Genomic DNA, 12628 nt, shown 5'->3' with positions numbered 1-12628 from the left:
CCTTGAAAGCTCGCGCGCCCAAACAGCGCCAGTGCTGCTCAGTTGCTGATTGGTGGATTTAAGAACAGTCTTCAAACTACGACATCAAAAATGCCCACGTTAATCTTACAGCAAATTGTTTAATTTGCTACCAACCAACGCTATGTAGTGAAAATATTGCTTTTGGAGGAACATTAAATATGATTATTGCTGCTGTATAATATTAAGTTTAGTTACCTATAGATTACTTGCAAAAACACTTTCGGAAGTTGGTGACACTGATCATATGAAGCAACAATTAGCCTTTATTTATAAACAAAACAAAAGCTCAAATATACATTTCTAACAGTTTCCAAACAACATACCACATTAAATCTGGACCTTAACTGTAGATAACGTAATAAACAAATTTGCAGAAATGGGCATGCCGATATCAACACGGCACAAGCTCAACATTGACAAAATCTTCAAAATTTGGATTTTAACATTTCAATGAAATGGGACCATAAAGTGGATAGAACAGATACTTTATCAGTATTGTAAATGTAGGTAAGTTTGATTTTACAGTCACCTGTATAATGGATGGCAATTTTAGATTTTCATTGTAAATAAAGTCTCTTGGTATTGAAACACTATCAGCCATCTCTATTCCAATATCAAAAAGCGTCTTCATTGACCATGCTTCTTAGTCCAGGACTGGGTTTAGCTGTGCGGAGAAACTGGCACAAGGCCGTGAAACACAAGCTGGCGACGGTCATCTCTGACCTCTAAGATCAGTGTTGTGAGTGACTAGGTTTGCCATAGGAAGCTCTGGACACCATCAATCCATTGTCGTCTTGACAACGTGGCCCGCAGTTACCGCAACAGAGTTGAAAGGGATTAACTCCTCAAGTTTAAATACCTCACCCGCACCGCCTTCAAACATCACTTTTCACTTACACTCCCCCAATTAGGCCAGCTTGCTAACAACAGCCTGGTTGAGTGTGTTTAGCTGATTTGTCCATTTGTCTAAAGCCATGTATCGGGCTCCATTCCTCTTCTGATGATCCAGTTCCAGCAGTTGGTTGACTTGGTCAATTCGTCCGTTGATTGTGCTGTAAGTTTTATGGAAAGAAAGTTCAATAGAATTTAGGTTAAGCTTAAGTTCAGGAATAATATGATACCAACATGCCACTAACCTGTCGAGAATGCACTGAACTAAAAGGCTCTCCACATCGCCGGCGTCGATGTTTAACTCCTGAAGGAAACAACGCATTTGTTCACTTCAAATCACAATAACTATTTTATTTGCAATACAACACAGCGACAGACCTTGGGCTGAGCTTACCTTTGAAATAAAAGGTATGTGTATTCTTGTGTAAGGCTTGATTAATTTGATGAGCACTTGTGTTCTTATGTTTCGTAATAACTCTGAAAGATAAAAGCAACCAGAAGACATGGTTTTACTGTCAACTTCCTGTTAGGATAACCACTGCTAATATTTGGACACTGAAGGATCACAATTATAGTATTTAAAACATAACATAAAAAATAAAAAAGGCAAGCTAAAACACACCTTCTATGTGTTCCCGTATAAATGGATCATCCATGATGTTGCTATGATTGGTCTTCAGAATCTTCTCAAACTCTGTGATGTCATTGTTCTGGTAGGAGCTAATATGGAAAGTACAGTACCCGTTCCTAAATCCTGATTTAGCAAACACTGATGTGTATGAGAAATAGCCATAGTAAATCTACCCTCTAAAGGAGTTTGATTGTAACAGTGAATGAGATTGACCTCTTACCTGACCAAGTTTGTCATCGCGAGGATGTCTGGATCATTTTTATATGGTTTAGCCTAATAGGAACAAAAGTCAGAATAAGTAATGGATACTTAAGTAACTGACCCATAACTATGAGTGTGTTACACATTGTCAGTCTGCCAGTCTTATACGAGTCAATCCACACCTCCTGTGAGTCAAAAGGATTGATTCCTGACTTCATCAACATGTTGGCTAGCACCAGGTACTTGAGACATGTGGTACGCCGAGGACTTCCTGATTCATCATAATTCTTAAACGCCTCAAAGAAGTCGGTGTGAGCTTTCTCAAACTCCCCCTCTCGCAAATGCATCTTCCCGCCACACTCTGGAGAAAAAAAAACAACAACAATGGCCAGTCAGGGAAGACTACTTAACACACAAATGTTGGTCCCGAAAAAGTCCTTCATAATAATTGGTGAATAAGATCAGAGGGGCAGGGACTCTGGATATTTTCTCCAATGCACTTAGAGAAGGAGGAAGTGAAGAGAACTAATCGAGGAAAGACAGCTGCCAAAGAACCCCTAAACCAATCCGTGCATTGCTGAGATCAGTTATTCGGTCAGAAGAGACCGTGTCTACCTCGGATTACTCCCATGATGAGCGGGTGGGGGATGGCTGACTTGATGTGCAGAGACTGTTCGTAGAGCGCCTTCAGCTTCTTGTTGTTCTTCTGGGCCGTGTACATCTGGATCTCCAGGGCGTAGATCTCCAAAAGCTGTGTGCCTTTTTTCAGGTCATCCTCGCCATCATCCGTCTACACGCAAAACAGAGCATGGAAGAAATACACAGTCTATTTGCCATAAACCATGGAAGAAATACACATCAGTCCATTTGCCACAGGAAAGTATGGAAATGAATGAACTGTCTATATACTGACACAATGAGACATATGTTCCATCCAACTACACACAATTACAAACATGAAAATAATACAATCATTCCTTTAAAAGACCTAGAATGGAACAAATACTTGAGATAATTGTACATTTGACAGTTGAGGAGAGGAAGAGAATTTTGACTATTACACTGATTTCCCAATCACACCAGCCTGGTCCCAGATCAGTTTGTGCCATCCGGTCAAATCATTTGGTGGTCGTCATGACAGTACTAGCAGATCTTTGACCAGGCTACAATCATACAACACTATGTGAATGACAGACTGTTACTAGGCACACACAGGTATGTTTTTTCGTTATGATGTTATAATGCTGAATTAGATTTGGTGGTAAAACCTCTGTAAAGACCTCTGTGAAAACCTCTGATTGCATTGATGAGGAGTGTTTCTTCACCTGACAGGACTGGTGCAGCTGCCTTAGAATCTTCTGAAGCTTGCCGTACTCTTCTCTCTCCAGGTACAACTTCCCAAGCTGAAACAAAAGAGGAAAGGTGAAGAACAAAAAAAATAAACCAGAATTTCTTTGTGCAAACATTTTATTAACCTTTATTTGAGCAGGAATACCTTTTCAATTACACCTCTTTCACGATATTAAATCCAAAATGTTCATGCTTTGACAGAAAAGTGGTGAAAGGTGGAGAGTACATTGTCACATGCGGTAGGTTCCACACGGGTAAACTGTCACATGCGGTAGGTTCCACACGGGTAAACTGTCACATGCGGTAGGTTCCACACGGGTAAACTGTCACATGCGGTAGGTTCCACACGGGTAAACTGTCACATGCGGTAGGTTCCACACGGGTAAACTGTCCCATGCGGTAAGTTCCACACGGGTAAACTGTCCCATGCCGTAGGTTCCACACGGGTAAACTGTCCCATGCCGTAGGTTCCACACGGGTAAACTGTCCCATGCGGTAAGTTCCACACGGGTAAACTGTCACATGCCGTAGGTTCCACACGGGTAAACTGTCACATGCCGTAGGTTCCACACGGGTAAACTGTCACATGCCGTAGGTTCCACACGGGTAAACTTTCCCATGCGGTAAGTTCCACACGGGTAAACTGTCCCATGCCATAGGTTCCACACAAGTAAACTGTCCCATGCCATAGGTTCCACACGGGTAAACTGTCCCATGCCGTAGGTTCCACACGGGTAAACTGTCCCATGCCATAGGTTCCACACGGGTAAACTGTCCCATGCCGTAGGTTCCACATGGGTAAACTGTCACATACGGTAGGTTTCACACGGGTAAACTGTCACATGCGGTAGGTTTTTTGTTGAATGTCTAAAATGGTACCGTTAAGTAACATACAACACTGAGATTCTGCTGATGTACACACATCGTCTGTCCATTCCACATTGGTTATATACCAACTTGCGCTTGGCCATTGTCCCTCCCCTTAATCAAACCATTTCCTGCAGCCATGCATGTAATCCATGACAGTGTAGTAATGTGTTTCTTCTTTTTGAACTTACCTTTGTGTTGGTTTTAAACCAAAGTCTGTCATTTTTGGCATCCTTTAATGCATCCAGTGTTGTTTCATAAAACTCTTGCAGCAAGTCCATCTGTAGATAAACAAGGCAGTCTAGTAATGTCCATGTGTAGATAAACAAGGCAGCTTAGTAATGTAGGTCTGCATACAGTAGCTTCTCCATTCAGCATAGTACTACATCGTGGACTACATTTAAACAATATATGAAATTACAGCACATATATGAAATCTCCAGAATTAAATAAATTGCGTTCCTAAATGTTACAAATATCACCTGCTTTGATGTTGAGATATAGTCAAGGATGGAGTTGATTGATTTCTCTGAGTAATTCCTTGTAACTGCACTCCGTATGTAGGTTAACAGCTGCTTATATCTGTTCATCATCTCAGGAAAATTTGTCTGGGTAAAAAATGGTGGAAAAAACATTACCCCCTTCTATCAGAGACTCAGCAAGAAAACAAATGTTTATACTCAGGCATTTTTGTTTGCCACTTTTGTCCAAACGGTCAAATTCTAACAAATCCTTGTTATCAGTGATGGCCAAAGGCATAAATTACAAGATGACAGAACAACACACAGAACTATATAAATAACGTCAAAATGTAAATGCAAAGATACACCAAAATATATATACATAGACTGATTTATATAGAAATCAGGGAGTCTGACTGCTTGTATAAAGCTTCTATAGAGTAAAGAAACAGAGTATTGGAAGGGGTCAGACGGTAAACGTTTCAGTGTGAGATGCATTGATGGCAAAGCAGATGTTGGATTCTTTTTACATTAATTTCTTCCAGTATATTTAAACTTCAGACTAGCTCAGTTATCAGTCATGTTTGCTGCTTACCAGTTTGAAGTTAATCTTAATCATCTGTTTCAAAGCTTTAAACCCCCATTCTCCTTTCTCCCCTTCAAGCTCCAACACCTGAGGATCAGAAAGATTAATTTAGTAAAAGACTAGGGACAAAGTGTGTTAGTTTCGCCCTACAATATAAGGTACTCAACTGTGCGTTTGATAATCACTAACCTTCTGGAAGCTACTGAGAGCTGCTTTCGGGTCATCCTCCTTCAGGGCTTTGGAATTGTAATACTGATTCTCTAAATCAACATTTGGCTCAGAGTTGCTGTCCTCTGAATATTCCTGAAATCACATAAGTCACCATGACTGCAGTTTACAAGATCAACGACCATTGTTGACGTTGAGCTAGCTAGCGAAGTGACGTGTTGTTTTGGTGATTTTTAAACCAGACAGCTGGGTTACTAAGGGTGTAGAATATTTAACTACAACTAGTAGCATTTTGCAGGCATATGTGAGCATTGCAAAAATTGTTACTGTAGTTAGTTTGCGGTCAATTATAGTAGCACCAACAGCTAGCTACCGAGTGGAATACTATATGGAATATTTAGCATTAGCAACGCTGGTTAGGTAACGAAAGCTTATTAGCTTAATACGTTGTATATGGTAATCAGCTACAATATCCATATATATTTACTTCTGAGGAGTTTACCAGATCATAATCCTCTTCATCATCGCACATGAAGTCATCTTCCATATCAGACATCTTGACTACTACGATGCTAGCTAGCTCGATAGCAACCTTACTGGCGTGTGGCAGAGACAGTCGCAGTTTTAGAACCTACGTAACCCACCACAGTGCCTTGCTGCGCAGCATGCAATCGAGTAACCTTGATTCCTCGGAACTAGCCCCTCCCTATGCTTCCGTATTGTTACATTTTATCACAATGAATCTGGACGAAGCTGATCTAGAAACAGTTTCTTTGTTTAACTGAAAGGGTTTGAGGTTGAGTCTTCAGCGGAGAGAGCTGGGCACAGAACAACCTTCCAGTAATATCCGGGACCCGCGTGTGACAGTCAGCTGATAGCATTGTGGTTTAAATATTTTACTTCAGTACAGTAGCTAGTCTGTTTAGATCTGTTTGCAGTTAGATTTGATATTTTAAGAATAGGCTAGGTAGACCGGTTAGAACTGGTGTGTGGAAAAATGGCTGCACACCCGCCAAAGACAAAGATTTTGATCAGTGCCAATGAAAGGTGAGTTTATTTTAATTGGGGATTTCACTGGGAATTGGAAGTGTCATACATAACATGTGGCAAACCATTGCTCTACCCCAAATACGGGTTCAAACATGTATCATAGAAGTAAAGCAGCCTACTCTCATACAATGTATTACTTTTTTCACTACCCAGTCCACTTCTTAAATTGTGATTCAATTGTGATTATTTTTCATTTGTTTTGTTTCTAGGTTGCAAAGCCTGAAAGAGGCCTTTGAGAAAAAATATGGAGAGTCGCCTTTGTTTTATGCACGAGCTCCTGGAAGAGTAAATTTAATAGGTATTTAAACAATTCGATGGATTATACATATATGTATGAAGCAGTTGTAGTCGTCATCTGTTTTGATCTACCGGTTGGCAGCCCCATTATTGGCGTGCTGAAGGTACATAAAATGCCTGTTGCGGGCTAGGACCAGGGATGCCTTCCACTGTATTTAACTTTGTAGTTTGTACATGCTTAGCTCTTCGGGGTCTCTAGGCTAAGAGGCGGGGCGTCATCAGACCCGGTCTTTCATTTCAATTGGCCGCCACCCCATCAGCACATGACGGGAGCCCAATTGAAATTCTAGTGTCTGGACGGTCTGGTGATGTTACTGCTATGGGGTTACTCAAGAAGTATTTCCTTTGTGACAATTGTTCGTATTGTCCGTGGGGCTTTGGGAATGCCAGGGATTGTTTAACAGAGCCGCCGTTTTCTTGTAGGAGAGCATATTGACTACTGCGGCTACGCTGTGCTCCCGATGGCAATTGAGCAGAGTATTCTAGCTGCTGTAACTGTCAACGATGCCAAGACAATCCACCTGGCCAATGCAAATCCAATATACAAGTAAGATCTGACAGTGAATCTTCACACCAAACCTTCCTCCTCGTTTATATGCCCCTGCAATTCACCTATAATCTACATGTAAGCATCTTCTTGCATTCGTCTTGACTTGTTTTGCATTGTATTACCAATTGAATGTATTTTGCTAGAGGTTGCACTCAGGAAACTGTTATTTATTTATTTTTTTACAGGGATTTTACTGTCTCTTCAGAAGACATCAAGATAGACAGAAATAATCCTCAGTGGTATTATTACTTTCTATGCGGAGTCAAAGGGATCCAGGTGAGAAACGGGTGGAGAAAAGACAATCATAGAAATATAATTAATTAATTCCCAATTATCTTCAAGGGTTTATCTGCTTTTTTCACTCTATTGTTTTACATAATCTTAGCCGATTCCTTAGAGGTTTGAAGCACTCTCTTATGGGTGTGTTAAAAACAAACAAATGTACTCACTGTGAAAACTCCCATCTCGTCAAAGCAGGCTGCAATCTCATTTCAAAAAGGCCTTACACTAAAAGGGCAGTATAAAAATTTTGACAAATGAACAGTATTATTACAGTCTCATTATGTGGAAATGTATATCACACACAATTTTTATTCAGCTGGGTTTTTAATCTTATGCGGTTTCTATTAGAACATTTAAAGACACAGTCTGAGATTTTTGGTCACATGGTGTAGAAGGGGCACTGTCAAGCCAAAAAGGGGAAATTGTGTACAATTTCATGTATATGCCAATTTGTGCCCCATGTAAATACAACCATTTGCTTTCAAAATCAAAATGTAAAAACTAACTGAGGTACGATAGCAAATATACTTATATATATTATGCACATTTAAACAACATTAGATTAGATTAAACTTTATTGTCATGAAATGCAGTTTGCATCTAACCAGAAGTGCAATTAGAAGAGTACAGAAAAATGTACAAATATTAAGTATAATATTAAGTGGAATGTATAGGTGTGCAATTAATGCAAATGCATTATAGATGGCAATTCTAAATGTGCAGTGGAAAATGTACGGTATGAGGTTCCCGAGGCTAATCTCTTGGTCATGGAGTTTGTTAACCAGCCTAGAGGGGATGACCATGTTGAATGCTGAGCTGAAGTCTATGAACAGCATTTTCATGTCCAGATAGATCATGGCAGAGTGTAAAGATGTGGAGATGGCGTCTTCTGTAGACCTGGTCGACCGGTGGGCAAACTGGTAGGGATCCAGTGTTGTGGGGAGGCAGGGCATGAGGTGGGCCAGAACTGGTCTTTTGAACCACTTCATGATCGTGGGGGTGAGTGTGACCGGTCGAAAGTCATTCAGGCTAGACACAGTTGACTGCTTCATCACTGGCACAATGTGTGTGGTCTTGAAGCACGTGGGGACCACCGCCTGGGCCAGTGACTGGTTGAAAATGTCAGTGAAGACCTCGGCCAGCTGCCCAGCACATGCTCTGAGCACACGCCCGGGGACGCCATCGGGACCAGCAGCCTTGCGTGCATTCACCCTGCTCAGTGCAGAGACACATCTACGGCGGATAGGATGGTGGTGGGGGGGGGTTCAGCTTTAATGGCTGGCTCTTTGTTGTCCCTGTCGAAGCGAGCGTACAACCTGTTTAATTCTTTGGCGATGGAGACGTCGCTGGCTGTGGTGGTGGGGTTCTATGGCCGGAAGTCGTGATGGCTTGGATGCCCTGTCGCATGCGTCGAAGGCCAGAGTTGTTGTGCTCCCCGATCTGCAGTTTATGGTCATTTTTAGCCGTCTTGTTGCCCCTTGGATGAGCTGTAGGCCTCTGCATCGCCGGATCTGAAAGCTGCATCTAATGCCTTTAGCAGTTGTTGGACCTCACGGTTCATCCAAGGCTTCTGGTTGGGGAAGGTCTTCATTAGTTTATGGGTGGTGATGTCATTGGTGCAGGTGTTGATGAAATCCAGAACGGAGGAAGCATATGTTTCAATGTCCGTATGGGAGTCAAGGCTGGCTTGAGTGGCGAACAGTCTCCAGTCTGTGTGATGAAACTGGTGTTGTGGTAGTGAGTTTGCTCCCTCTGGCCACACTTTGACTGACTTCATTGATTGTTTCACCCATTTAATGAGAGGTAAATATATGGGGTGTAGGAACAATGAGAGGTGGTCACACAGACCCAGGTGGGGCAGGGGAATGGCTTTGTAGGCCTCTGGGATGTTTGTGTACACCTGGTCCAGTGTATTGTCTCCTCTGGTGGGACAGAAGAAATTTTGATGGATATTGGCAAAAACGGTGATTGAAATCGCCTACTACAATAAAGTCACCCTCCGACTGGGCAGTTTGCTGCTGCTTGCTAATTACATATTACACATCTGGGCAAAAATGGGAGATACTACATCCTTCATTATTCTGTGTTGTCATCCCTCGTCAGGAGCACCTAGGGGGTGACCCACTGTCTGGCATTAAGTGTGTTGTGGATGGCAGTATTCCTGCTAGCTCCGGCCTGTCTAGCTCCAGTGCTTTGGTCTGCTGTGCTGCGCTCCTCACCATGGAGGCAAACCACAAGTCCCTCAACAAGGTAAACATGTAAACTGAGACTACATTGGAATTGGAATGTCTGAAGGACTGTAGCATGTCAAACCAGTGCTTTGTAATTCTGCATATTGATTCAGCACCATTCCTATTCAAATTCTGATTGGCTCAAATATTCTTATTTAGAAAGGTATTTGTTGCTGCTCTTCTCTATTTCTCCTCTCTATTTCTCCTATCCTCTCTCTTGTTCTTTGGTTCCGTCCTCCAGGTGGCGCTGGCAGAGATCTCAACTAAGTGCGAGAGGTATATTGGCACTGAGGGCGGGGGCATGGACCAGTCCATTTCATTCCTCGCAGAGGAAGGAACTGTAAGTAAACATGCAGGCTCGTACACACATAAACACTTACACACACACACACACACACAATCATACCACTCTGAATCATACACTTAACCACCACTGAATCCTTGACTCTGAAAATTCCAAGTCACATGATGCATATTAAACACTAAAGAAAACATTTTGTTTTACAATATTTTGCAGTGTTATGATAAAAATAATTCAAAAAAAGCGAATACATTTTTAATGACATTGCAAAGCTTTCTAGATTCCCACAAGCAAAGCAACTTTATACCCGCATGCTTTACATAGAGTCCCAAAATCGTATTTGTATTTCAACAGAGGAACTGAAGCTGGTGTTTATAGACAGAGTTTGTGTGGCGGTGCTTGTTGTCTGTCCGTGACCTGTCTGTCGTGGTGTTGCCGCCCCAGGCCAAGCTGATCGAGTTCCATCCCCTGAGGGCGAGTGACGTGCGTCTCCCGGACGGAGCGGTGTTCGTCATCTCCAACTGCTGTGTGGAGATGAACAAGGCCGCCACCTCCCACTTCAACATCCGCGTGGTCGAGTGCCGGATAGCCACCAAGGTACCGGTCAAAGTCGATGTGATCACAAGAAGACACATTTTATTGTCATTAAAAAGCTCATGCCGCTCAGCCAGTTCAAGACCAAGGATACAAATGTTTTCCTCATCTGGTAGTACATCAAAGCAAATGCTAATTAGCTGATATCCGAACGGGTGTCATGTTGTGAGGCCGGTGTGTTGCACATAAATCAAGCCTAGAGGGTGCACCCATTCCAAAAGACTGAAGGCACGCATCATCGTTAAGTAGTCAAATATGACGGGGATACATCTCTTTGAGGGGCTCTCCGGGAACACTAGAGAACTCTACGGAACTCTATGGTCGCATGAATTCACTGCGTTGTCCTCTCCACTCAGATGCTGGCCAAGGCGAGGGGCTTGGACTGGGCCCGTCTGCTGAAGCTGTCCGAGGTGCAGGCCTCCCTCGGCGCCTCCCTGGAGGAGATGCTCAGGCTGGTGGCCGAGGTGCTGCACCCGGAGCCGTACAGCCGGGAGGAGGTCTGCAGGGTCCTGGGCATCACCGCGGAGCAGCTCAGCACCGACCTGCTCAGCCCAAACACACAGCACGGTGAGGCACCTCCCAAAGCCTGGCCGGGTCTTCCGTCTGCTGGGGTTGCTGTAATGCCTGACGGCTATGGGACAGAGCTGCTAATAGCAGCAGTACTTCTAAATAGCTGTGTGTTAACTGGGTACAACACGGTATCCGTGTATGCATTTGTATCTTTCTTCAATAAGCAATGGATATGTGTTTACTCAGTAGTTCCCGGTTTGAACGAACTTGTCATGTGCTGCCTCCCTCTCCCCAGTGACACAGTTCAAGCTGTACCAGCGGGCCCGGCACGTGTACGGCGAGGCAGCGCGCGTCCTGCGCTTCAAGAGCGTGTGTGACGAGGCTCCGTCGGCCGGCAACGCCGTGCAGCGCCTGGGAGACCTGATGAAGCAGAGCCACGCCAGCTGCCGGGACCTGTACGAGTGCAGCTGTCCGGAACTGGACCGGCTGGTCGAGATATGTCTGTAAGTTCTGCCCTTTCTCTCTGAATGTTCCACGCGTTTCATTTGGCGTGTTTTCAATAACAGACCGTCTCATCGTTAAGAAGTGATGGATGTCATAGGCGGCCCGGGAGTGGCTAGTTTTGGATCAAGGTGTTTGATAAAATGCACGATTAATCCCGAGGACGGATGGAAGGAACGCCGTTGTACACAAACGTGTGTTGACTGTTCTCCCCGACTCTCCGTACCCTCCAGACAGTCGGGTGCAGTGGGATCCCGGTTGACTGGGGCTGGCTGGGGGGGCTGCGCCGTCTCCATGGTTCCCACCGACAGGGTAGAGGCGTTCCTAACAAGCGTCAGAGAGCTGTACTACACACCGGACCCACACCGAGCCGCTCTGGAGAAACAGAGCCTCTTTGTTTCCAAGCCAGGCGGAGGTGCAGCCATCTACCTGGAGGAGTGAAACCAGGGAAACCTGTCCCTGCAATTCAAGGTCACATGTCTTTCTACTGGTTTGTGACTTTTCTAGTATTTTTTTTAAATACTACTATTTCAAAATAATTTCCATGCCAAAATGACACTTGATGATTTTGTGATGTCATGGCCAATGGAAATCAAAGATGGCCTGGGTCGATCTGTAGGCGCTTCAACCAACTTCATTTGACCAGCTGATAGCGCAGACATACTGGCACTTAAACTGCCTTTATTTTGAAAATACAATAAACAGATGGTTACAGCTGAACTTTGAAGTAATGAAAAAAACAATCCAACTGACTATTTACATTGTGGGTTTGGGGGTGTGTTCATACAGAAAAGGGGAGGGGCTGTGGAAAAGGCCACTGATTGTCCACACAGTGCAAACAGCTTGCTTCCATTGTTGTGTGTCTGTTATGTATGTTTGTCGGAATCAAGGATTAAATTTGTTTGTTTACTTTCTCTTGCCCTTCTATTTGCATTATCCTCACACAAAAGACAGACAACATACACCATGTATGTATATTTACTATATATTTGTGTAAAAAGCCACTCAAGGCATTGACCTTTTTTTTTACATTGACAAATAAAATGCCATTGTGTTTCAAAGTTACCATGACATGGAAATTCTGCATCAGCTTTCAAGGAAATTAATTCAAGGAAAAATTGCAACTTGGAACGTTT

The 12628-nt window shown here is 43.3% G+C and overlaps 2 protein-coding genes across 7 annotated transcripts; one reads left to right on the top strand and one right to left on the bottom strand.

Moving 5' to 3' along the window:
- Positions 1-261: 261 nt before the first annotated feature.
- On the bottom strand, positions 262-5916 carry cops2 (COP9 signalosome subunit 2). Of its 5 annotated transcripts, none has more exons than XM_010883719.3 (13): positions 5679-5916; positions 5198-5311; positions 5018-5095; positions 4444-4569; positions 4153-4242; positions 3013-3147; positions 2360-2534; positions 1927-2105; positions 1764-1816; positions 1535-1632; positions 1307-1389; positions 1158-1216; positions 262-1073 (listed from the first exon to the last, which is right to left on the bottom strand). In XM_010883719.3, the coding sequence occupies exons 1-13, from the start codon at positions 5730-5732 to the stop codon at positions 929-931; spliced, it is 1389 nt and encodes a 462-aa protein (XP_010882021.1). In that variant the 5' UTR covers positions 5733-5916; the 3' UTR covers positions 262-928. The 5 variants fall into 5 exon arrangements, with proteins under 5 accessions (XP_010882021.1, XP_010882018.1, XP_010882019.1 ...); XM_010883716.4 differs by having other exon boundaries at positions 265-1073; positions 5664-5916; XM_010883717.4 differs by having other exon boundaries at positions 265-1073; positions 3025-3147; positions 5664-5916.
- Positions 5917-5974: 58 nt separating this feature from the next.
- galk2 (galactokinase 2) lies at positions 5975-12406 on the top strand. 2 transcript variants are annotated; one of them, XM_010883722.4, is made up of 10 exons: positions 5975-6223; positions 6436-6524; positions 6947-7070; positions 7259-7349; positions 9459-9605; positions 9828-9926; positions 10332-10484; positions 10838-11048; positions 11287-11494; positions 11726-12406. In XM_010883722.4, the coding sequence occupies exons 1-10, from the start codon at positions 6174-6176 to the stop codon at positions 11931-11933; spliced, it is 1380 nt and encodes a 459-aa protein (XP_010882024.2). In that variant the 5' UTR covers positions 5975-6173; the 3' UTR covers positions 11934-12406. The 2 variants fall into 2 exon arrangements, with proteins under 2 accessions (XP_010882024.2, XP_019896104.2); XM_020040545.2 differs by lacking the exons at positions 5975-6223; positions 6436-6524 and having other exon boundaries at positions 7058-7148.
- The last annotated feature ends 222 nt before the right edge of the window (positions 12407-12628 follow it).

This window comes from Esox lucius, chromosome 19 (genome assembly GCF_011004845.1).
Source record: "Esox lucius isolate fEsoLuc1 chromosome 19, fEsoLuc1.pri, whole genome shotgun sequence".
NCBI classification, from domain to species: Eukaryota; Metazoa; Chordata; class Actinopteri; order Esociformes; family Esocidae; genus Esox; species Esox lucius.
The sequence above is the reverse complement of the archived record's forward strand: the minus strand, read 5'-3'. Positions and strand labels throughout refer to the sequence as shown.